Source organism: Bubalus kerabau, chromosome 14 (genome assembly GCF_029407905.1).
Source record: "Bubalus kerabau isolate K-KA32 ecotype Philippines breed swamp buffalo chromosome 14, PCC_UOA_SB_1v2, whole genome shotgun sequence".
In the NCBI taxonomy this organism is placed as follows: domain Eukaryota; kingdom Metazoa; phylum Chordata; class Mammalia; order Artiodactyla; family Bovidae; genus Bubalus; species Bubalus kerabau.
The window spans coordinates 25,458,269-25,483,580 of record NC_073637.1 but is presented as its reverse complement, the minus strand read 5'-3'; the positions used below and the strand labels follow the sequence as shown (position 1 = coordinate 25,483,580).

The following is a 25,312-nucleotide window of genomic DNA, read 5'->3' as shown; positions in this document are numbered from 1 at the left end:
CATGGACAGAGAAGCCAGGCGGTCTACAGTCCGTGGGGTCGCAAAAAGTCAGACACAACTGAGCGACTAACACACACAAGTGATCCCACTAGGGGATTGGCAGTAGAAAAGATATGGGAGACATCTTTAAGTTAATGATTACTCAAAAAAAGCAGGTTAGTTTAACAACAAGACCAAGCAGGCTTGCTTAGCAACAAAACCATGACACAGAAGCACAGGCTGTACCTCCAAACAATAAAACGATGGTGACATGAGCCCCACATCCTGCCCAGTGAGCTCAGTAAGCTAGGACATGCTCCCTGCACACATTAAAAAACAATCATTTGCAGCCCTAGCCTGACCATGTAGGTGCAAGAAATCTTCCCTGCCCAACCCGGAGGAGAAGCTGATGATGGAAGCATGACATCTATTCAAGAAAGTCAAAAAAGTTTCCCCCCTCCCTTTTCCTTTGATTATAGAACTATAGCCCAGTAAGTTCTCAGCCTGATACCTTTTCTTCCGCCTACTTGTAGGCCTCTCAAGCGTCCTATTCTAATAAATTGCTTCTTATCTATCACTTTGCCTCTTGCCAAATTTTTTCTGTGCTGAGACATAGAGGACCAACGGCTCTTCAGAGTCTCCTGAAATGTCATCCAATGGTTTCACCCCACCTCTGAACTCTTGCAGGCTGGCTATGTGACCTGGAGTCTATCACCCAACTTTTCTGTGCCCTGGTCTGTAAGCCAGAAGGGTTAATTTTGAATTTATGTTGGATCTGTTTCTATGACCTTTACCCTCATCTTGCCACTTTTGTCACTGCAAGCATACATACTGGCAGGGAGATAACCTAAGCCACTCACCTGTGAAGGACTGTTAGGAAGTGAAACTAACACATTCCCCTGCCTGAAGCTTGCCATTCTAGGGGATATTGGCAAGGATTGAATAGTCTTTTTACTTTGTTTCCTCACCCCTCCATCTCTGATCCATAAAAATTCTGGCAACCAAGCCCCAACAAGATGGTTATTTTGAGGCACTAGCCTACCATCTTCTCAGTCAACTGGCTCCCGTATAAAGTCTCTTCCTAGTCCCAATGCCTCGTCTCAGAATCACTGACTTCCCATGCAGTAAGCAGAGCGAGCTTGGACTTGGTAACAGCCCGCTCTCACTCCCCACTGAGTCAGCCCCTCATTTGATGGGTTCTGTCTCTGAGTTAGGAAGGCTCTTCTGGCCAACTCCGTCTCCTCATCCAGGCTGAGGGGACACCCCCCGCTTCCATGCACTTGGGACACCTCCCTGCCTGTCTCTCTGTGGTTCCCCCAGCCACGTAGAGCCCCCCTACAGCACATGTCCTTGGGTGACGCCTGCAAACATGAAACCAACACACACACCTGCCCTATTCACCCTCACACAGAACAGCTCCTCACCGCCTCCGGGACACACCATTCCCCCCTAAGCACTGAAAAGTCATTCAAGGCTCTCCCCTACATCTACTCCTCCAGGTTTCAACCACCCGCCTGACACTTCTCACAGCCAAATAAAGAACAAATGTGCAGTTCCTCACATTGTAACCCAGCAGGACCCTATGAAGCCTGCCTGGAACAGGCCTTCCCCCATATCCTCTGCTGTAGCTCCTGTCTGAAGGACCCAGACAACAGTATTGGATGCAAATTTTCTGAGCTGTTTTGCATTTGTGAAAATCCCCACCAAATAGAAGATGTTAAGTACCTAACCACCATGAGCACACAGCCTCAGGCCTCCTGGAACCCAAGGACTGATCTCACTAACCTCTGTGACATGACCCTGTGACCTCACCATTAGCCCATCAGAGTATTGTGCTCAAGCTGATCATCCTGGGACCTCTCTCCCCACCAGCCCTTATAGATAGCCAATGGAAACTCAAATTGGGGCTCCGCAGTAACCTAGAGGGGTGGGAAATGCTGGGAGGTGGGAGGGAGATTCAAGAGGGAGGGGACATATGTACACCTATGGTTAATTCATGTTGATGTGTTAGGTAGTAGAATAGGAAAAAGGAGCCCAGAAGGGCGGTGGCTAAAAGACAAAGAAGGGGAAAGTCCAGGAAAACAGAACAAAGGAAGGTCCAAGGACCGGAGTGAGAACCTCAGGTAAAACAAACAGCCCTCCTGGCTAGCCCAGTTTACACAGGGTAGGCTCAGGGGGAGGAGAAAAAAACATAAAAAGAGGAGCCAAAATTGGTCTGGCTTCCTTTCACATCTTTAGGGTTGGCCTGCCCTCATGACTCAAGGATATAGTTCCCTTTGCTTTCCAAATAAAACTGAGCTGTAACACAGAGCTATAATGAAGGAAGAAACAGACAGAACAGGCTCTGTCTTGAAAGCAGGACTCCATCTTGGGCCAGACTGTGGACTTTGAGCTATATGCCCAGTATCTATGGAAACAACAGACCAGCTGGAAAACCAGGCCCCCAGAAGGAAGAGCCCCAGGGCTCGTACCTAGACTCTCCATTTCCTAAAAGAATACCCTAGTTATCTGTGTAACAGAATAGAATGATACATTCTATTATGCTTATTGGAGTATGACCATAGGCCTATTGATAACTGTCCACTGTTAACTACCTAGGATTAAGGCATGTGAATCACGGGTTAACTTTGATTATATCTTTCTTTTCAATTGTTCAGACTAGTTTCAGGGAATTTGGGGAGGTGGGTTTGGGCACGTACACTTAGGGTATATAAGGTTTTCACAAAAACTGGTTGGGGTCCTTGGCTAAGAAGAGATTCTGCCTTGGCCTCTGTGGTGTAAATGGTGTAATAACCTGCACTCCACTACCTGCATTGTCCTTCTGAGTGAGTTTGTTTCCCAGAACATGTGGCTACAACTCTGGTCCCTCCGAGCGCAATAACACCAGTCCGTCTGTCACGTCAGTGAGACAGAACCAAAGAAATTACAAACTCCCTCAACAGATGCATGACAGAAATCAAGCCAATATTGTACAGCAATCATCAACCAATTAAATATTAAGAAATATAATTATATATATTAAAAGAAAATTTTTGCCAAAACCCTTCCAGCTGCTGGAGCATTTCAGGGCATGAGCCTCCTTATCTCCTTGCAGGGCCCTGCAGCAAACACTTCTCTGCTCCAGACTCCAACATGCCAGTGTGTCTGGCCTCACCGTGCATCCAGCACACGGACTTGACTTAATCACACAGCCAGGTTTGTCCCAGATACATGTTGGCTAAGCAGCTCTCCTGTGCACCTTGGGCACTCCTGGGTGTCCCACTTAACCCTCAGTAAACTCCAAACGCAATCTTGTCCTGACTCCCAATTCTTCCTTTAGCACCCTATAATCTGATACTCCTTCTCATGCCATTCATGAAACTCCACACCCCCCCTCATTTCACTGGTGACCTAGTAAATGATGACCAAAGGTTATTCGCTGATTATTATCTCTTATTTCTTCCCAACATATGTAGCATTGCTATGTCTCTGGATCTTTCTACACAGAGAAGATGTTCAATACACAGGGGTCAGCGTTTGTTAACTTCTCGGACTTCTCCAGGCCCCCTGCCAGCTCTGCATCCACCAGCTTCCCGAGCTGTGCCACGCCCACATGCCAAGGCCCAGGCCGGAATCTGAGCAGCCAAACACAGCCCAGTTCTCGCCTCTCTGCTCCACACTGCAGGCCACAGGGACAGTACCTGGTTCCTTCCCCGCACGGACCCGGCATCTGCCTCCCCCGTGTTCTCCTCTCCAAGGGTCCCAGCCTCGATCTGCGTTTATGAAACGCTTGGGGAATTTTTTAATTGTTGGTGCCAGGGTCCCCTGTCAACCCAGCCATTCTGACTTGATAATCCAAGCTGCAGTCATGGGCATCGCAAATGTTAAATGTCCCCGGGGGATGCACTTGCCCGGAATCTAGGTATACGTCGGGTCCACCAGACAGAACTGTCAGCTTCCAAATATAGCAGCCTGGGAAGAAAAAAATAGGAACGCACACGCCCCCGGGGCTCGCAGAGGCCCGCGGGCGCCCCACCCCCGAGCGGGCGCGGCCGTCCCGCCCTTGGCCTTGGTCTCCAGGTGGCGCCAGGGATAAACCCCGAACCTCACCGGGCTGAAGCCAGAGACGAAGTGCCCGCGGTGGAACAGGCTGGCTTCTCTGCGGCAGCTGCCCCAGGTGAGTACCGAGGTCTCCGGGAGGCCAGGGTCGTGCGAGGCCAGCCCGCGGCGTTAAGGTTAATGGGGGTGGGGGCGATGAGCGTGCGCGTTTGGGGAGACCCTGCGGCTGGGTGCAGGGCCCCCGAGGCCCCCACTGCGTCGGCGATCCGCGCTCCCCGGTCCCCGAGAACCGAGCTGCCAGCCTCCCGCCCCACCCGGGTGTCCTCGTTTTCTTCCGGGCATTGTGCCCAGGTGCCCCACCCTCCCCTGCTCTGTGCACCCACCTTAGCCTTGGTCTGTCGCTGCCCCTCTCCAGACTACCTCCCCCTCCCCCCCCCCCCCCCCCACCACACACACACAATTCACCCCGTGCCCCCTTAGCAGGGCAGCAGAGCCCTGGCCTGGGAGGCAGGCCTCATCTGTTTATGCTGCACCAAGTTAGCAATGGCACCCTACTCCAGTACTTTTGCCTAGAAAAAAAATCTCATGGATGGAGGAGCCTGGTAGCTTGCAGTCCATGGGGTGGCTAAAAGTCGGATATGACTGAGCGTCTTCACTTTCGCTTTTCACTTTCATGCATTGGAGAAGGAAATTGCAACCCACTCCAGTGTTCTTGCCTGGAGAATCCCGGGGACCGGGGAGCCTGGTGGGCTCCCATCTATGGGGTTGCACAGAGTCGGACACGACTGAAGTGACTTAGCAGCAGGACTAAGTGGGTAAGCCATGGAATGAAGACACCAAAGAAGTCTTAGCCTGATGAAATTTAACACATATGTTCCCTGACTTCCTAAGGAGCAGTCTTTACACTAAGGGAGAGCCAGACATTTACCTGTGTTCCTCAGTAAAGTTACTATTAGCCTCTTTCTCTGGCATAGCCAATTATCTGTAATTCATATGCTAGCTGGAACACCAATCACAACCTTAGCTGGTATTTATTTTGCTGTCACTATGCGCCTGGCACTCTTCTGGCACATTGTAGGTGGGTGTGGATGGGAGATAAACCTGGCAGCACTCAGATCTAGCCCAACTCCTCTCCTTCCACCTTCACCCTCACTCTCTGCCTCCTGGAGAGGGCTGTGCTCTGTGGCACAATAGGGACCTTTTTTTTCCCTCCAATCTGCTCAGAAGTTTCACATGGGTTTGTTGTTGTTTAGTCGCCAATTTTTATCTGACTCAAGTTGTGTGCCACCCTGTGGACTGCAGCACACCAAGCTCCTCTGTTCATGAGATTTCCCAGGCAAGAATACTGGAGTGTCAATCAAAAAAAATACTTTATTGCTAAAAAATGTAACCATCATCCTAGGCTTCAGCAAGCTATAGTCCTTTTGCTGGTAAAGAATATTGCATTGATGTTGATCGCTGCTGACTGATCAGGGTGATAGCTGCTGAAGGTTGGGGTGGCTGTGGCAATTTCTTAAAATAAGACAACAATGAAGTTTGGGGGGAGAAAAAGAATACTGGAGTGGGTTGTTTTTTCCTTCTCCAGAGGATCTTCCCAACCCAGGGATCGAACCTGCGTCTCCTGCATTGTAACAGATTATCTTCTGGGAAGCCCTTTATAAGGAGCAGTAGAGATCATATTACACTCCTCAATACCAGTGGTGCTAGTGGTAAAGAACCTGCCTGCCAATGCAAGAAACATAAGAATCGAGGATTCGATCCCTGGGTCAGGAAGATCCCCTGGAGGAGGGCATGGCAACCTGCACCAGTATTCTTGCCTGGAGAATCCCATGGACAAGAGGAGCCTGGCGGGCTGCAGTCCAAGGGGCCACACAGAGTGAGACATGACTGAAGCGACTTAGAATGCAGCATGCATTAACCTCATATAACTTCCACACCTTCCAAATTTCATATATGTTGACTTGTACTAATAGAAGCCCCCTGTTCAGAGAAGGAAACTGAAACACAAGAGATGCAACAGTTCTTACCAAGGATGCAGAGAGGTCGGTGGCAGATCAAGATTTCCAACCCACAGTCTCTAGACCTCACTACCTGTGCCGGTACCCCACAGACACCCTAAACCCCAAATGAGGGGGCCTCAGGAAGCCCAACTCTAGAGAACCTGGGAAGCATCTGCTGGGTCGGGTTAAGAAGTGGCTTGTCCTAGGGCTTGTGTCACACCAGCATGGAGACAAGGGAAAACTGAAGTCTAGAACCCCTGAAACGAATAACTTACACGTCAACCAGGAGAGTGGTGAGGCTTCCAGCTATCTTCAGGGTGCTGGAGACACTGAGGAGAGAGGTGGAGCATTGTCCTCCTGGCGAGGACATACATCATGGTGTCCCTGAAAGGAGTTGTCCACAGCCGGCCAGTGTGGGTTTTCTCACAGAAGGAGTGTTTCATGCACAGCCAGCTGATGTGGATTTTCTCATGGAAGTAGTGCGGATGATGCCAAGGCTGCCTCCTGGGGAGGGTGCCCAAGGTGTTGCCATCCCTGTGCGAAGTCTGATCCTCTTCCTTCAGGTCTGAAGGAATCCATCCCCTGACTGTGTGTTTAAAATGAGAATCTGAAGACCACTGTTCACCCATTAAGGTACCTTCTCTCCAAGTCCTGTGGGCCTGGGAGATTCTATCAATCATCCAGAAGCAAAGATGACAGAGAGTCTGAGAGCCATTTCATCCAAAATGTGGTAAAGCTGCGTGCTCCACAGCAGGAAGCACTCGTTGGACCAGAACATCCAGCTCCCCCACCCCCAGCCCTACTAGCATGCCTATTTCCTGGACACGTAGAGCAAACCTACCTCAAGGCTCACACTCTTCCATCCCTGTGCTGGGCAAGCTGCTCCCAAGCCCTCCCTTGCCCCGTTCATCATTTGCATGTCCAATCAAAGGTCACTTTCCACAGATCTCGCCTGTTGCCTCCTCTGTTGACTCCCATCTAAAGCAGGTCTCCTGGCTACTCTCTAGAGTACCCCCACACACACACACACTTTTCTTTATAACACTGCAGCTCTTACTGGTATATTCATTCTTTCGTTAGACTCTTATCTCCCCAGGGCAGAGATTATGGGAGACTGCCCACTCACTCAGCCCCATGGCCCAGCATTGTACCTGCACAGGATCCATGCCCAGGAAATGTGACAATGAGCTCACCTGGCCTGCACAAACTAGACAGGAATCCTGGATAAGCCACACACACATTCTTTCTGGTCCTTGGTCCCATCTACACATGCTTGCACACTCACTCAGTCGTGTCCGACTCTTTGCAACCTCATGGACTATAACCTGCCAGGCTCCATCTGTAGAAAGAGCCAAGTAGCAGCAATTTAGTTTGCCACTTCCTAAGGGTCTGACCATGCTTCAAGCCATCCTTTAATGAATCTATGAGAACTAGTGTGTCCTCAGCCAAGCTTCAAAGTCAGTGTGGAACTGCTTCACTTCACTAATGAAGTCCATCTTCTGCGCTCACATCCAACTCTCAGCTGGCCACCCCATTCAGGGAAACCTGAGCCCACAGCACAGTATGTGCCTTCTCTCCTTGTCTGGAGGGAATAAGACCTTCCCTTCTTTCTCAGGTGCTTGTTAGGAAAGCATCTTATAAGCTCATTCTCGCTAAAGTGTGAGTGACTGATAGGGTGGAGGCATTGAGCCCTGTTTAAGTTTGCCTTTTATTCATTCGATAAACTTGTCGGGTACCTTCCTGTGGGCAATGCTGTGAGTCTGAGAAACAAGGTAACATCATAAAGCGCTAGCTGCGAGGCAGCATTGTGGTCACACATGCGCAAACATCCTCATTCTACTTGCAAAACCACCCTAGACCACAGGACCAGGAAGTAAGGAGACCGAGGCCCAGAGGGGTGGCGTGGCCTGCCGCAGGCTCCACAGCCAGACAGGGGCAGGGCCTAGCTATCTCACCCCTTCCCCAGATGTCATACAATTACAGGGCCGAGTAGTAAGGGATGTGGCGTGGGGGCCTCAGAGCCTGGAAACTGAGTACCCTGTGCTGACGGCAAGTTGTAGGGGCCAAGGTTTAGAATGTCTAATTACTCCTCTTCAGGTACATTAATACAAGCAGGATTTCACATTTTTCTCTTGAATCTCAGATTTTAAATAACAACAGTGCAATGAGAAAACAGAAACCTCAAAGGAGGCAAAAAATAAAACCGGAAGGGAACAGTTGTGTCATCAACACGATAGGGTCAAGACCTTAAAGGTGAAATCAACCTACAGGACATATTATGGAGCAAAACCAGCTATAAGAAAGAGTGAGCTTCTGCTTTGGGTTAAATGTAGCCGTGGTTACAGTTTCTGGGTAACGAGCATTTCTGTCACCTAGAACACATAACAGGCATTCAGGGATGTGATGAGCTTGGCACTGTGATGCAAGTTGGTCAAGATGGTCCCCGTGGACCCCCTCCCCCCTTTCTCAGTTCAGAGTCTGCCACCAACAGGGATGTTTACATCACAATTCTTAGTTTCTTTCACTTCTGCAAGGGAGTATGGGCCCCATGGAATAAGGTCCTTACATGAGTCCCTCTTGCTTTATAGGTATCAGCCAGAACATGGTGCTCAAGCCGAAGTCAGCCAAGAAATTGCTCATTTTCTTAGGAAAATCAGTGTTGGCTCTTGTGGAGACTGTAGTTTTTGCTGTAATCCCAAAACCACGGAAGAATGTCGCTGGTGAAATCGTACTTATAACAGGCGCTGGAAGTGGACTCGGAAGGCTCCTAGCCCTCAAATTTGCCCAGCTTGGGTCGGTGCTTGTGCTCTGGGATATCAGTCAGGAGAGTAATGAGGAGACCTGCAAGATGGCTGGGGAAGCTGGAGCCACGAGGGTCTATGCCTATACCTGTGACTGCAGCCGGAAGGAGGAGATATACAGAGTGGCCAATCAGGTAAACCTGTGTGTTTGCTCTTCCTCTGGGCAGTAAGGACTTGATGTAGTCTCTGATGTCCATCCATATTTGCCTTCCTCAGTGCTAATTTGCCTCTCTTTAAAAAATATCAGGGTGTGGGAATTAGCATTTTTGAGTTCTTGCTATGTGCCACACACCATGCTTGGCACCCTCTGAATTATACTCCTGTAAAGTCAGGCCTCTTATTATCTCCACTTCACAAATAAGAAAATGGAGACTCAGTGCAGGTGAGTTTCTCAGGTGACTTAACTGAGAAGTTTAGGTAATAAGTAGCAGAGCTGCAGGTGGGATGCGAGTCTCTTGACTCTGAAGAACGCCCTCTGGCCAGCTCATGTGCTGGTTGTCCAGGCCCCCTGTTGCCATGTAAGAGAAAGGCCATAGCACCCTTCATGGAGGCATAACAAAAACTGAGAAGCAGGGCTATTAAGTAACCTGCTGGGAGTCACAGAGCTAGGGGAGGACCACGCCAGGAGGTGAAGCCATATCTAGCCTGATCGCAAGTCCAGCTGTTTCCCCCACCCCCAACAGTGATTTCCATTCAACCTGCATTTCTCTCACGTGGTCATATGAAAAGCGAGTATGTTATTCATCCTAAAGACTCTTAACTGCAGCTGCCCCTTTGGTGATGGTAGAGAAGCATGTATAAAGAACACTTTCAGGAGCCCAGAGCTCCAGTGGATTTTGCAGAGCCTGAGGAGACACACGCCCCTGTGGTGGCCGCTTCGTCTTCCCTCATAAGGATTTATCTAACCGCTCGTTGCACGAGCACTGTACACATCACTCTCCTGGACTACTTTTTTGTGGCTCTCGGAGTTCCCTGGTTTCAGGAGAAGGAAGAAAGTAGATGTGCCTGCTGGAAGGTTCCTGCCCAGCTTGTAGGCTCTAACTGGGTTCTGCTTGCAACTTCTCATATGACTCCCCAGTGGAGGGGTGTGCAGGTCTCTGGCCAGTGAGTTGCTTTTAAGTTGTGACTTTTGTCTTTACATCTTATACATGTGTTACCACCACCATCACCAGTCGCAGGCTGCCCAGCAAGTCTGGGGATCCAGACCAGACAAGCTGGCATGGGCTTGTGTGGGGACCGCCTTTCAAAGTGTAGGGGGGGGGGTCTGCTGCAGCTACTTTTGCAAACTCTAAGCTCTTTGCACTTGGAACACGATCTCCTGCCAGGTTGACTTCCCCTGGCTATGAGCCACTTCTCTGGCTATGAGCCACTCTTAAGTAGTGACTGGTTCACATTGAAAGACAAAAGACCTTAAGATGTTCCTACTATAAACCAGCCATTTCCACCTCTTGTTCTTGATAGAGGAAAGGTAACCAGGAAATTTTTATCCCATAGAGGAATAATCAAGGTGTGGATTTTTAGAGCTGATATGACAGTGTTTTATTTCCACAGAACCCAGTAACTTTGAAATCTTGTGTCCCTAGATCAGAGCTTGGGACTAATTTCAGAAAGTCCATCCTTGCCAACTGGCATCCTGGTTGAGTCGTTTATTGTTCAAATCACACAGTCCCATTCAGCATGTGATTTTACCCCAGGAAGACTACCTTGACTGCTGTTCAGCTTTGATTTGACTAAATATTTTAGCCACTCTCCATATCAGACTTTAAGTTAGATTGTTTCCAGCACTTCTATCTGAAAACTTCAACATGAAACATGAGGTTTCCTTGGTCTCCATCGCAATCCTAAACTTCGCCGAGGCTAGGGATCTCATTGGCTAGTGGACACCGAGCGCGTCACCTTCCTTGCTGGGACTCACACCTTCTGAGAGAGCAAGAGTGGCAGTGTCTGCTGTCAGTAATCCAGCCCCTCTCCCCCGCTGCACCACCCACACAGGCAGGATCACACCCACATCTGCACACCCACACGAGTGCGAACAACACACAGAGCCAGAGACTGATGCACGTGGTGCTGCAGCCAGCGGTTCCCTCTGATTCGGGGGACACAGGGCCCCTGCTATGTGATACAAATTACAGGAATGAAAGTCCAAACACGAAGGCAAGCCAAGGGACAGCCCCACCTGCCATCAAGCCTGGAACACCCGGTGCTCAAAAACAAAAAAGAAATCTGACCAAGCCTGGGTCACTTGCTAACAGTTTACTCTAAAGGGAAGGCTCCAGTGGCACTCCCAGGATTTGTATTTCTTAAATTAAAGTTATTAAGTATCTAGTCTGGCCGGTGCTGGTTGGACAGCAACAGGCAGGAGCCCCTCTGATCCTCCCTTCACAGACCTTACACCTAAACGTTGGTGTTGCGGAGAAGAGAACCAGCCAAGGGATGAAAACAGGACGGACAGGTTCTGAGCTCCTGTATGTTTGAAACACTCATATAACTATCATACTCCCTCGTTCCCTCCCTGCCCCACCCCCGTTGCTACAAGTGCCAGGGCTTGATTTACATGGCATGGTATCGTGCCTGACATATCACCACATTCATTAAAAGGCTGTGCTGCTCATGCTTCATTTTCAGTTCAGTTCAGTTGCTCAGTCGTGTCTGACTCTTTTCGACCCCATGAATCGCAGCATGCCAGGCCTCCCTGTCCATCACCAACTCCCGGAGTTCACTCAAACTCATGTCCATCAAGTCGGTGATGCCATCCAGCCATCTCATCCTCTGTTATCCCCTTCTCCTCCTGCCCTCAATCCCTCCCACCATCAGAGTCTTTTCCAATGAGTCAGCTCTTCGCATTAGGTGGCCAAAGTATTGGAGTTTCAGCTTTAGCATCAGTCCTTCCAATGAACATCCAGGACTGATCTCCTTTAGAATGGACTGGTTGGATTGCCTTGCAGTCCAAGGGACTCTCAAGAGTCCTCCAACACCACAGTTCAAAAGCATCAATTCTTCGGCGCTCAGCTTTCTTCACAGTCCAACTCTCACATCCATACCTGACCACTGGAAAAACCATAGCCTTGACTAGATGGACCTTTGTTGGCATGCTTCATTTTAGCATAGGACAAAGTCACTAACCATGTCACTACTGAGTATCAGAATAACTCTCCCTGTAGGAAAGTAGTGTTACTGGTGTTGCAACCATCATAAGAAGAGGGGAAGAGGAGTAGAAAGGCATTAGACTTAGATCTCTGATGTGCCATGAACTCTGCAAAGGAAATAGACATGCTTTGTTTTTAGAGTGCCTTGCAGCAGCAGCTCAGTCTGAGTTAACAAGGACAGAAGCATCTAAAACCACAGGAAAATAAATCCAGTTCACGTAAAGAATTATGGGCGCACCTCATTTTATGGCACTTCACAGACATTGCATTTTTTCTACCATCTGAAGATTTTTTTTGCAAATTGAACATTTGTGGCAATCCTGCCTTGAGCAACTCTTAACGGCATTTGCTTCTTTCGACAGCATTTGCTCACTTCGTGTCTCAGCATCACATTGTTTCTCATGATACTTCACGCTTCCATTATTATATTTGTTCTGGTGAGCTGTCATCAGTGATCTTTGTTACTACAGATCAGCCAAGGCTTAAATGATGGTTAGCATTTTTAGCAAAAAAAAACATTTTTCATTAAGGCAACTTGTTTTTTAAACCTAAAGCTCTTGCACACTTAATAGATGACAGTATAGTGTAAACATAACTTTTACATGCACCAGGAAACTGAAACATTTTATGATTCAATATGTTGTAGCGTCAGCTTTACTGCGAGGGGGGCCTGGAACTGAACCTGTGTATCTCCAGGGTCTGCCTGTGCGCCCTGGTGGTGCTGATTTCCTTATTCAATTCAGGTGAAGAAAGAAGTTGGTGATGTTTCCATCCTGATCAACAATGCCGGAATCGTAACAGGCAGAAAGTTCATGGACTGCCCGGATGAGCTTATAGAAAAGTCTCTTGACGTGAATTTCAAAGCACATATATGGGTAAGTACTTTTTCTTCTCGTTATAAATGTCATCCCCAGGTGGCGCTAGTGGTGAAGAACTCACCTGCCAGTGCAGGAGACTTAAGAGATGATCCCTGGGTCAGGAAGATCCCTGGAAAAGGAAATAGCAACCCACTCCAGTACTCTTGCCTGGAGAATCCCATGGACAGAGGAGCCTGGCAGGCTACAGTCCATGGGGCCACAAAGAGCTGGGCACGACTGAAGCGACTTAGGCTTCCTCTTGTTCTCTTACAGTAGTGAAAGTGTTGGTCACTCAGTCATGTCTGACTCTTTGCCAGGCTCCTCTGCCCGTGGGATTCTCTAGGCAAGAATACTGGAGTGAGTTGCCGTTCTCTTCTCCAAGGGATCTTCCTGACCCAGGGATTGAACCCAGGTCTCCTGCATTGCAGGCAGATTCTTACAGAATCCACTGCAGACAGGACTCTTACAGCAGTACTGGTCTTAAAGCACAGACTTCTCAGTTCTAGCTCAAGCTGTCCTCTCCTGATCCAACTTAAGCTCTACCTCCCCACACCTCTGCTCAGGGAATCCTGCAAAGACACAGCTGCTCTTGTGTCCTAATCATGTACTGATGGCCAGCGTCCTGTCTGGTACCATCCCAGGCACCTTGTGAATAAGCCTTCAAACAGCCCAGTGAGATAAGGGCTCATAGAAGTTAAAAGTGACCATGCTTAGACATGACCAGGTGACCTCATCATTTGCCTAGGCAAGAACTCCCTTGAAAGGAGGCATAATTAACGAGCAAACATCCACCAGGTCTGTTTGGGGGCACACGAAGATGCACAGTCAACTTTGTTGTTGCTGTTCATTTGCTAAGTCATGTCTGACTCTGCAACCCCATGAACTGTAACACTCCAGGCTTTACTGTCCTTCATTATCTCCCAGAGTTTGCTTGAACTCATGTCCATTGATTGAGTGATTCCATGCAACCATCTCATCTTCTCTTGCCCCCTTCTCCTCCTGCCTTCACTCTTTCCCAGCATCAGGGTCTTTTCCAGTGAGTCAGCTCTTCACAACAGGTCCCCAAAGTATTGGAATTTCAGCTTCAGCCTCAGTCCTTCCAATTCATATTCAGGGTTGATGTCCTTTAGGATTGATTGGATGGATCAAGGACAGCACAGAGATCCTCTAGGACTCTCAAGAGTCTTCTCCAGCACCAGAGTTCAAAAGCATCAATTCTTCAGCCCTCAGCCTTCTTTGTGATCCAGCTCTTACATCTATACATGCCTACTGGAAAATCCATAGCTTTGGCTATGTGGACCTTTGTTAGCAAAGTGATGTCTCTGCCTTTCAATATACTGTCTAGGTTTGTCATAGCTTTTCTTCCAGGGACAGCATGCCCACCAGCAGCCTGATAACTACGTGCCTTGAACATTAAAAGGCACTGTCCTGACTCTCAAAGAGAGGTGCCCACACTCAAGTTGCATTGTCCTGGCCTTTGCACAGACCAGTCACATCAGCCTCTCCAGCCATGCACACACCCTCGTTCTGCCCCTCCTGGCTCTTGCTCATGACCACGTCTCCCTGACAGGCCAGATGAGTTTAAAAACAAACTGATATTTTAAAACTGAAACCAACAGCCACATGTCCTGTGAACAAAGTTCAGGAAAAATTTGAAATTCAAATATAAGCCAAGGGAGGAAAAAAAGGCACCATAAATCTAAATAACCATATCTTTGAGTGGTCTTACTGGTTTGTGGACTGTGGATATCACAATTAAGATTTTCCTGTACTGTTTCAATGATTGTTTTTGTTGTGCTTTTAAAAGTCAAATATGAGCAAATGTAAGTTTGAGTAAATTATTTTTAATAATTGAAATTCCAATTAAAATACTGGAATAACCACCAGCAAAATATTGATCCACAGTTTAAACAAGTTAAGATGGTTACTTGCCAGATATTTAAGTTTGAATGTCCCATTTCCTTCAGGTATTTTTTTGAACTTGAACAACTGTTTTCAATCATGATGATTATATAAACATCTGAAAAAAATATATAATGTGCTATAAAATGTTAAATATTTTACCTTGATCTTCTTAGACTTATAAAGCCTTTCTACCTGCTATGATTGCTAATGACCATGGACATTTGGTGTGCATTTCAAGTTCAGCTGGATTAATTGGAATAAATGGACTGGCAGGTAAGAGAAATATGGTATTTCACAACCGCAGCTTGAGCAACAGCTCTGAATAATCAGCACTGACTTGGTGCATTAACAACAAATGGTAATAGATGAAGACATATATTCAGTAAGGTAAGTTGTTGAGAACTTTATCATCCAGCGAAACTGCCCAGCTGCTATACTTACCCGAAGTTGAACTGGGCACTTTAGAATCATTAGGCCTTATGCAATCACTTGGAATTAATAAAAGACCTGGATGGGTGGGATAAGAAGGTGGGAGAGAAGCTCAGGAGGGAGGGAGTATACATATACATATAGCTGATTCATGTTGTTATACAGCAGAAACTAACACAACATTGTAAAGCAATTATCCTCCAATTTAAAAAAAAAAAAAAAAGAGACCCTACTTATAAATTCCTTACATAAGTGATTAGCATAGTCACCTTCCCCCAAACTCCCCTGACACTGTAATCAGGGTGTTAAGGAGGATCCTTCTGGGACTTCCTTGTGGTCCAATGAATGAGAATCTGCCTTCCAATGCAGGGGGTGCAGGTTCACCCCTGGTCAGGGAACTAAGATCTCATATGCTGTTTAGTTGTTCAGTCGTGTCTGACTCTTTGCGACCCCATGGACCACAGCACACCAGGCTTCCCTGTCCTCCACAATTTCCCAGAGTTTACTCAAACTCACAGCCATTGAATCAGTGATGCCATCCAACCATCTCATCCTCTGTCGCCCCCTCAGTCTTTCCCAGCATCAGGGTCTTTTCCAGTTAGTCAGCTCTTCGCATCATGTGCCCAAAGTATTGGAGTTTCAGCTTCAGCATCAGTCCTTCCAATGCATATTCGGGGTTGATTTCCTTTAGTATTTACTGGTTTGATCTCCTTGCTGCCCAAGGGACTCTCAAGAGTCTTTTCAGGACAACTAAGCCCATGCACCACAACTACTGAGCCCACGCTCTAGAGCCTGTGCTCCACAACTAGAGAAGCCCCACACACTGCAAGTAGAGAAAGCCTGCACACTACAATGAGATCCAGCGCACCCAAAAAAGAGAGAGGACCCTTCTGCTCTACGAATTTTCCATAAGTGGTCTCCCCTGGCTGGGAGCTTGGAGAAAATATCTTCACCCCAGGAAACCTAAAATTAACTTTTGCTGTTCCATTGGTTGGAGACTGGCAGGAATTTGTTGTCACTTCCATGTCCCTTGCAACCGACTTGACATTAGCAGTGGGGAGGGGATAAGACATACAAGATCTTCAGTGAAGAGGGCCCACTGGGGAGCTGGCTCTAGGAAGTCCTGCCCTTCCCCCGGGGGTGCCCCCCGGAGGCTCATCCATCAGAACCCTAATTGCAACACTCAGGTAGCAGACCAGCCAGCTTGGCTGACTCATAGCTGGTTCCAGATTCACAACACTGGTCTCAGTAAGTACCTCTCAGCTGCCGGATAGGATTCCAGAACCACTTGTCACCCTAATATTAGCAGTCTGTACATGTCTCCCTATAGCCTGGGTCTCCCTGCCTCTGTCCTCCTTAGAATCCATCAGGCATTATTATTACCCCTCTCTCTCGTACATCTGAGAAGTCACAAGTCCTTGACATACCACAGGTGTATTTACAGGGCCTGTTAATCCTTTTGTTAGATACAGCATCTCTCTCTTCAAATGCAGGTCTCTCCTCCCTGGCTCCCTTAGAAACAAGTATTCCCAGCATGGGCAGCAACTCCCCAGAATCAGAACCACTGGGGCTGCTACTTGGAATGCAGGTTCCCTGGCCCTGGGCTGTACCTGCTCATCCCAGTCTCGGAGGTAGAGGAGCTCAGTGAGCTATAGTTCTACCAGATGACTCATATGATCCCAGAGGCGGTTCAGGACCCCTCCTCTACTTCCCTGCACCCCTCGCCACTTCTTCTGTGTCTTTCCCAGCGTCTGGGGCAGCAACTGCCTGATACCCCATGCCTGGCACGTGCAGCCTGGTTCTTGCTGGCTGGAGTAGCTGCTTTCCAGCAGAGCACCAAGGTGTATGTCTTCTGCTGTGTGAGGCAGAGGGAAGGATAAGTCACCTAAATGCCTTTTCTTCTCCTGACATTTCTATTCAGCAAACTGAATGCCCAGGTTTTGACTTGAAGTGAGTGTAACGGAGGACAGAAAGCTCAAAACTGACCCAGATACCACTTCCCCTGCATTTGAAGATAGTCAAGCAGTCAAGGTTGAAGGGGCAGTGTGTTCTTTGCAACCCATGGAATATAGCCCACCAGGCTCCTCTGTCCATGGGTTTCTCCAGGCAAGAATACTGGAGTGGGTTGCCATGCCCTGATCTTTCCCAACCCAGGGATCAAACCCCAGTCTCCTGCATTGCAGGCGAATTCTTTACTGTCTAAGCCACCAGGGAAGCCCAAATAAGAAAAACTTTGTTTTCCTTCTGGAAGTGGAAGAATTCAAGTTGGAAGAAAACTTGCTCTGACAGGTATCATGACCAACACTGATCTCTACCGCCTAGACTCCCACTTGACTTATTATTAGTGTATGTTTTTTTTGCCTGCCCTAGGTCTTCATGGTGGTACTTGGGCTTTTCTCTAGTTTTGGCATGGAGGGGCTTCTCTTGTCACAGAGTAAGGGCTCTAGAGTGCATGGGCTCCATAGCTGTGGCTTGTGGGCTTAGTACCTCCGAGACATGTAGGATCTTAGTTCCCTGACCAGGGATCCAATCTGCATCCCCTGCATGGGAAGGCAGATTCTTGGCCACTGGACCACCAGGGAAGTCCCTTGACTTATTATTTTATTTCTTCTTCTATGTGTCCTCCTGCCCCATTTGGGCCAGAGTTCTTTGGGAGAGAACCCACATCTGGTGCCCCATGTCAGGGCCCAAGTGCCTTACCATCACTGCCATAGGAGTAAAGTTCAGCTGTGTGACTCCCAGCAGCCCTGCTGTTCCTCAAGCCCACATGGCCGTTGTCATCTCACCTTGAGGTGATCACTGACCTTCCCACTCACGCATCACCTCTTCCAGGCAGAGCAGACCAAGATCATGCAAAACAAGAACTCTGAAATGGTTTGTCTCTGCCGGTATTCGTGTTACGAGGAAATCTTCCTATAAAGCCGTTTTAAAACTTTACACTATATAATAGTATCATTTGTCTTTTCAGATTACTGTGCAAGTAAATTTGCAGCCTATGGATTTGCTGAATCGATATTTTTAGAATCATTTACCAAGGGACAGAACGGGATCAAAACCACTATCGTGTGTCCATTTTTTATAAAAACTGGAATGTTTGATGGATGTACTACTGGGTAAGCATGTCGTTTGATTAAAAAGGAACTGTATTTTGAAAAATGATCGACCATCGATTTTATTTTGTTCTGGCTAAAGTGATTTAAAAAGACTTTTCCAGAATTCAGTCTGCTTTATAAACGGTTTTAGAATTAATTTCCTTAGATGTGTTAGTGATTAAGACACTGGGTTTAATAGTGATGGTTTATCAAGGCTTGGAGAAGGAAATGGCAACCCACTCCAGTATTCTTGCCTGGGAAATGTCATGGACAGAGCAGCTTGGTGGGCTGCAGTCCATGGGGTCGAAAAGAGTCAGACTCAAACAGCACACAAACATCAAGGCTATACCCACGTCTTCAAGGCCACCCTGTGGCCTCAACCTGCTCCCCCATCTCCTTGGCGCTCCTGTCACACACCCCCTTTCTGCCACCAACTCCATCCTGCTCTCATCCCAATTCCACAGAAGAACGAGAAGTTGTTGAAGAGGCGTAAATATCCAGTCTGCACTCATCAGATGACAGGCAGTTACTTTTCAAAGATGTGCTTTGCAACATTTAGGCCATTTGTTTAATTTGGTTTCACACATGTGCCTATTATAACATCATTGTATTAATTAGAATCCCTGTTTTCCACTTCAAATTCTAGTTATTACTCACCATATTGATAATAAGACAGCAAGTACAGAAAAATATCAAATCTGGAAGGAAAAGAAGCCAATAAATGATAATGTCTTGTGTGTGCATGCTTGCTAAGTCATTTCAGTCGTGTCCGACTCTTTGTGACCCTATGGACTGTAGCCTGCCAGGCTCCTCTGTCCGTGGGATTCTCCAGGCAAGAATACTAGAGTGTGTTGCCATTTCCTCCTCCAGGGGATCTTCCTGGCCCAGGGATGGAACCTGTGTCTCTTATGTCTCCTGTATTGGCAGGCAGGTTCAAAGCACTAGCTCCACCTGGGAAGCTCACAACTGTTTTATTGTCCTTTTTAAGAATTGCTTTCTCTAATTTCTTTGTTTTTTTTTTTTACCCTCCTCCCCCTCCCCAAGCTGTCCTTGTCTCTTACCGATTCTGGAGCCAGAATATGCAGTCAGGAAGATAGTAGATGCTATCCTGCAAGAAAACATGTACCTGTATATGCCCAAGTTTATATACTTCATGGTGGTTTTAAAAAGGTAATGTTTCTGCTCCTATTAATTCTCAACGTGCCAGTCCAGTCAACAGCTTACTCCAGAGCCAACAGAGAGGAGCCATTTAGAAGATAACTGGTGGTGTGGGGGGCAGGGTGGGGAAGATAACTGTTTTTTGTATATTTATTTATTTATTTTGTTTTTGTCAGTGCTGGGTCTTCATGCTGCGTGGGCACTTCTCTAGTTGCAGCGAGTGGGGACTACTCTGTAGTTGGGGTGAGCAGGCTTCCCACTGCTGTGGCTCTTCCTGTTGTGGAGCAAGGGCTCTAGTATGCATCCTGATTTAAGCGTCAGGATGGCCACATGGAGAAGATAATGTTTGACCAGGGACCTGAACCTGCGAAGGGCAGGAACCCCCTGGATATCTCAGGCTGCCCCCAGAGGGACCATGAGCCCAAGGCCCTTCTCTTGTCCCCACTCCTAGGACAAGTCTCCTGTTGGCTGACTGTGCCCTTCCTCGTCCTGCAGTGTGAACGTCATGATGGACAGGATCAAAGTGTCAGGAGGGGTGAGCAGGATGGAGAAGATGGACAGTCTTAGTTGGGTCTTGCCAAACCTCTGAGGGGCTATTGCATGGACTTCTCTCTTTTGTCCAGGAAAGAAAGGTCAATGACCTCTTTGGACAGTGGGAGGAACAGAGTGTTGAGAGCCCAGTAGCACTGTGAGCAACAGGGCGAGGTTGCAAGGCAGGATCAAGACTCCTCAAGGCTGCATGCTTCCTGTCCATCATTACAGAGTGTAGTCAGGCCTTGAGACTGACATGGAAGTGAGTGAATAATGTAAATAAAGCAAAGAGAAACACAGAGATCCTGGGCCGGTGTCCTCCCACGTGGTGGACGAGCCGAGTGACCACAAGACAGGGACATTCAGGTGGGCATGAGTGACTGACGCCTTCTTCAGCAAGTCAACGGCCCTGCTTTTCAGTGGAGCTCGTAAAGATGTTCCATGAATGATAACCAAGATGTTCCCTCTTGTGTTCTCTTTAGCTTCTTGCCCCTCAAGCTGGGGCTGCTTTTGGGTGAGTACCTGGGGGCCTTTAATTTAATGGATGGCTTCACTGGCGCCAGGAAGAAAAACTGAAGACCGATTCTGTGGCTGACATCCCCAGATACCCACAGTTACACAACATCTATTTCAATGAAGAAGTGTCTTTGTTGACAGAATGTACCTGGAGACCACAAGCACCAGTCTGCTGTCTAGACTAGTATTTGCAACCAGTGCCTCTGAAAATAATGTTGCACTCTGTTTTTCTGTTGAGTTTTTTTTAATTAAAAAAAAAAGTCCATGTTTGGTGTTTGCTTGCAACTGCTGTGGAAGTGATTGTTGCTGTTGTTTTAGTTACTAAATCACATCCAACCTTTTGTGACCCCATATGTGGAAGTAAGATAATCCTCTCTCTCTTGTGAATTGCCCATCATTTTGGTTGGGTGTCTGTGGCTGAACATGCACTGGACAGGGGAAGTGAGGGCTGAGAAGAAGCACCCAGCATGCGGAGGTGGGGTGTCCTGAGGACACAGAGCTCGTTCCCCATCACCTTGTTCTCAGACTTGGCCTTGTTGAAACTGTGCCATCTGGCATGGAAAGGTCAGCCTCCCACATCCTTCTCCCCACACAGATACTCATCCTCCTCCCCACAAATATGCTTGTTTCTACAGCCGTGGGTATTCAGAGAGCAAGTGCCAGACCTGCTGAAGGTTCCCCAGGGGCACAGTGTCAGGGAGCTTTCCTGCACATTCCTGCATAACCAAGGGCCAGTGATACTGGAGTGCATGCTAAGTTACTTCAGTTGTGTCTGACTCTTTTGCGACCCCATGGACTGTAGCCCACCAGGCTCCTCTGTCAATGGGATTCTCTAGGCAAGAATACTGGAGTAGGATTGCCATGCCCTCCTCCAGGGGTCTTCCTGACCCAGGGATCGAACCTGCATCTCCTACATTGGCAGGTGAGTTCTTTACCACTAGCACCATCTGGGAAGCCTCAGTGATCCTGGACCAAACTTTAAATAGGATCACATTGCTTTCCTAGAAGATACCAAAGAGTGGTTGCTTATGACCCTGAAGAAATGACCTTCTCCAGAGTTAGATGAACTGTTCCCTATTAAACCAGAAACCATTCCTGTGGGTAATTTCAAGTGTTTCATTTAGTAGTTCAAACTGGGTTTCTCATAAGGTACTTTTTTTTTACAGAAGGAACAAATTTATCCATTTATATTCATCAGGGCTGCCTTCATTTCATTTGTATTGCATGCTTAGGGTTTAATCGACTGGCCAACTCTTCACACTTTGGAGATTAACTACAAAAGTAAGATTAAAAGAAATATGTTAATTACCATAGCCCCAGAGGTCCTTCCCCGGGTGGGAGGAAGCACCTGCCTTGAGAGAGAAACAGCAGCCTTTGTCTTCTGTCTCTGTCACTGGAGAGTGGGGAATGGGGAGGAGCACCTTGGGAATCCCTGTGAGAGTCATTTTGTGGGTAAGATGCTCTTAGAGGGACGGCCATCTCAGGAAATGTGGCATCTAGAATCTATTAGGGACTGATTTCTCCTGAGCTGCCTGTAGGATTCTGACAATTTTGCCCCTGTATTTCCTTTCCCTTCAGAAAGCCTTTTTTAAAAAACTCGTTTTTCATAAAATTAGCCCACAAAGACATTTGAAAATATGTTTTCTTTTTGCAAAAATGGGTGATTATTTTCAATATTCCAAAGCAACTGTATCTTCCTTATTTCAAGTACTTTGTTTGGGCTTCCCAGGAGGCACTAGTGGTAAAGAATCCACCTGCCAATGCAGGATATGTAAGAGATGTGGATTCAATCCCTGGATCAGGAAGATCCCCTGGAGAAAGAAATGGCAACCCACTCCAGTATTCTTGCCTGGGAAATCCCATGGACAGAGGAGCCTGGCGGGGCTAGAGTCCATGGGATTGCAAAGAGTTGGACCCGACTGAGCACACACACACATATGTCAGTGATTATATAAACTGCAAAAGTGCTGGGCTAAAATATTTTGTTTTTTACTGGTTTTTTTTTTTTTTTGGAGAAGAAGAAAATTCTTCAACAAAGTAAGGATTTTGAAGAAATATAGGCCTGAACAATATAGGTATTATGTATTTTTTAAAAACTTATTTTATGATCATAAAAACAATAGCTTATATTTGTTGTGCCTGGCACAAAGCTTGCCACTTACACACACGATTTCATTAAATGAGAATCATAAAGGTATCTGATGGATGCTGAAGAAGAAACGGCATTTATTTCACAAGGGTGACATCCTCCTCAACCAGGGACCTGCATTCAGAGGATCAAAGACCCACTTACATCAACCAACTCCTGTGCCAAATCCTTGGCTAACAAGGTTAATTAAGAGTGAGGCACAATATTGCTCCCATATTATGATTCCAAACACGTAGATTCTAGGGGCCTGTCTTTTAACAAGTATAAAGAAGAGACTCTAAGGGGATTTTGTAGAACAAGGGTCTGGGGCATAGCGGACACCCACCACCTCATAACAGCATTAACAGCAATTATTTCTAATTGGAGTGCATCTTGGCTGGACGACTACAGAGGCCCAAAATTCAATTGTGGTTTTACAGTACCCGTACAATTGTCTAAATGAATTTGGATCTACTCAAAGCACTCAGAGGGGAAGAGACCACATGTAAATTAGAGAATTCCAGAGGGTGATAAATACCAAGGTGAATTAACACCACGGGGGAACAAACATCCTCAGAGAGTTTCCTGGAAGCTTCCACCTGAAATTTAATCCTAATGAAGCCAAGATCAAGAGCCCAACACCCAAAGAGGCCTCAAGACTCAAAAGGCCGGAGACAAGAGCTGTCCCCAGGAATGGGCACCCTGCCCTCCAGATTGCGCCACCTCACATCCTGCAGTCAGCATACCGCTCAAGAATGAGGAAGAACTCTTGATCTTGGAAGGAGTTTGGCTGGGGAAGATATGTACCACCATGGTTTGGGGACAGCTTTTTGGCTTGTTTTTTTTATTATTATTATTTTAATATTTACTTTTATTTTTTATTTGTTTGGCTGTGGTGGATCTTTAGTTGGGACATGTGAGATCTAGTTCCCTGACCAAGAATCAAACTCCAGCCCCCTGCACTGGGAGCATGGAGTCTTAGCCAATGGACCACCAGGGAAGTCCCTGGCTTGGTGTTTATATTGTGAAGCTGTATTAGTCAGCTCAGATTGGCCCACCATGACAAAATAGCAGAGACTTGAAGGGCTTAAATATCAGACGTGTATTTTCTCACAGTTCTGGAGGCTGAAAGTCCAAGACCAAGGTGCCGGTGGGTTCAGTTTCTGGTGAAGGCTCTTCCTGGCATGCAGTCAGCCCTCTTCTCCCCATCCTCACATGGCCTTCCCCTGTGTGTGACCACTGAGAGGGAGAGGCCATGCTCTTCCTATAAGGGCACTAATGCTATCACGAGGGCCCCACCCTCACAACCTAATTGACCCTACTTACCTCCCCAAGGCTCCATCTCCACATATCATCACACTAGGAATTAGGGTTTCCAACACCACATGCTATCAGCCAGAATTAGTCACATGACTGAACTAGCCTGCAATGGAGGCTGAGTGTGGTCCCTGACTTGCACTGCATGAGCCAGCTAAACATCAGGGGTTATAGCACTATGGAAAAAGATAAAGACACCTGTTGATGTCAACTTACAGCTCTGTCACAGTCTGCTTCCCCAAATGGCTATGTATCCTCTTCTCAGATGGAAACCACAGACCCACTCTGCCTTCAAGACCTTCCCACTCTGCGTCTCAGGCAAAGTCCAGGACATCTGGACCAGGGCAGCACTCTGCATCAGGTCCAGAAATGGCTCTTCTCAGTCTGATGACCAAGAAGGTGAAAGGTGATATTTGCTGCCATGCTGGATTCTATGGTCTAGAAGACAAGCTTTAATGGAAGCTGCTGGGGAAAGGCTTAGGACCACAGTCTTATTTCTGCTAAGGCCACTATCTTGAATCCACACTTCCCAGGACTTCTCATCAGACACAGAGAGTGCTGGTTGCTTCAACCATTCCAGGCTCTTCTCTGCAGGTAGAGAGGGCCTCCTGGAACAGATTTTCATCCTCTTAAACCTCCACTTGCACATAGGTATTCTCCAGTCTTCAATTCCAGAAGATTGCTGAAAGCAGCAGAAACATCCAAATTGTAGCAAAGTTATGAATTTGTTTTAGCTTTCCCCCTCACACTGCAGTCTCCCTTAGTGAGTGACAGAACTTTCAAGGTAGAGTAAGGTCAATGTGAACCCAATGTTCCCATATGCCAAACAAGGATCACTAGATTTCTAGTCCATATGATTATGAGCCCTTGCCACCTCCCCCATGAGAACTTGAACTTACATCACATATTTTCATCTCTGCCATACAAAGCATTGCTCAACATGGTATTGAGTTATTGTTTATTGTTCAGTTGCTAAGTTGTGTCCAACTCTTTGTGACCCCATGGACTGCAGCACACCAGGCTTCCCTGTCCTTCACTCTCTCCCAGAGTTTGCTCAAATTTATGTCCATTGAGTTGGTGACGCTATCCAACCATCTCATTCTCTGTGGTCCTCTTCTCTTCTTGCCCTCAATCTTTCCCAGCATCAGGGTCCTTTTCAATGAGTCAGGTCTTCTCCAATGAGTCTGGTCTTCTCCAATGAGTCGGCTGTTTGCATCACGGACAAAGTATTAGAGCTTTAGTTTCAGCATCAGTCCTTCCAATGATATTCAGGGTTTATTTCCTTTAGGATTGACTGGTTTGATCTCCCTACTGTCCAAGAGACTCTCAAGAGTCTTCTCCAGCACTAAAATTCAAAAGCATCAGTTCTTTGGCCCTCAGTCTTCTTTATGGTCCAACTCTCACATCTGTACATG

General features: G+C 47.3%; 1 protein-coding gene across 1 annotated transcript; it reads left to right on the top strand.

Annotated features, from left to right (window-relative positions):
- Positions 1-4,037: 4,037 nt before the first annotated feature.
- SDR16C5 (short chain dehydrogenase/reductase family 16C member 5) lies at positions 4,038-20,737 on the top strand. The gene is made up of 7 exons (XM_055546844.1): positions 4,038-4,135; positions 8,606-8,952; positions 12,708-12,839; positions 14,900-14,999; positions 18,124-18,268; positions 19,292-19,417; positions 20,419-20,737. Exons 2-7 carry the CDS (start codon positions 8,620-8,622, stop codon positions 20,510-20,512), a joined length of 930 nt encoding a protein of 309 aa, XP_055402819.1. The 5' UTR covers positions 4,038-4,135; positions 8,606-8,619; the 3' UTR covers positions 20,513-20,737.
- The last annotated feature ends 4,575 nt before the right edge of the window (positions 20,738-25,312 follow it).

What these genes read in the sequence shown, in the direction of transcription:
- SDR16C5 (XM_055546844.1), top strand. Translation starts at nt 8,620, where the DNA reads ATGGTGCTCAAGCCGAAGTCAGCCAAGAAATTGCTCATTTTCTTAGGA. An exon ending in TATACAGAGTGGCCAATCAG is followed by an intron (nt 8,953 to 12,707) that starts GTAAACCTGTGT and finishes TATTCAATTCAG; the next exon opens with GTGAAGAAAGAAGTTGGTGA. An exon ending in TGGAATAAATGGACTGGCAG is followed by an intron (nt 15,000 to 18,123) that starts GTAAGAGAAATA and finishes TTGTCTTTTCAG; the next exon opens with ATTACTGTGCAAGTAAATTT.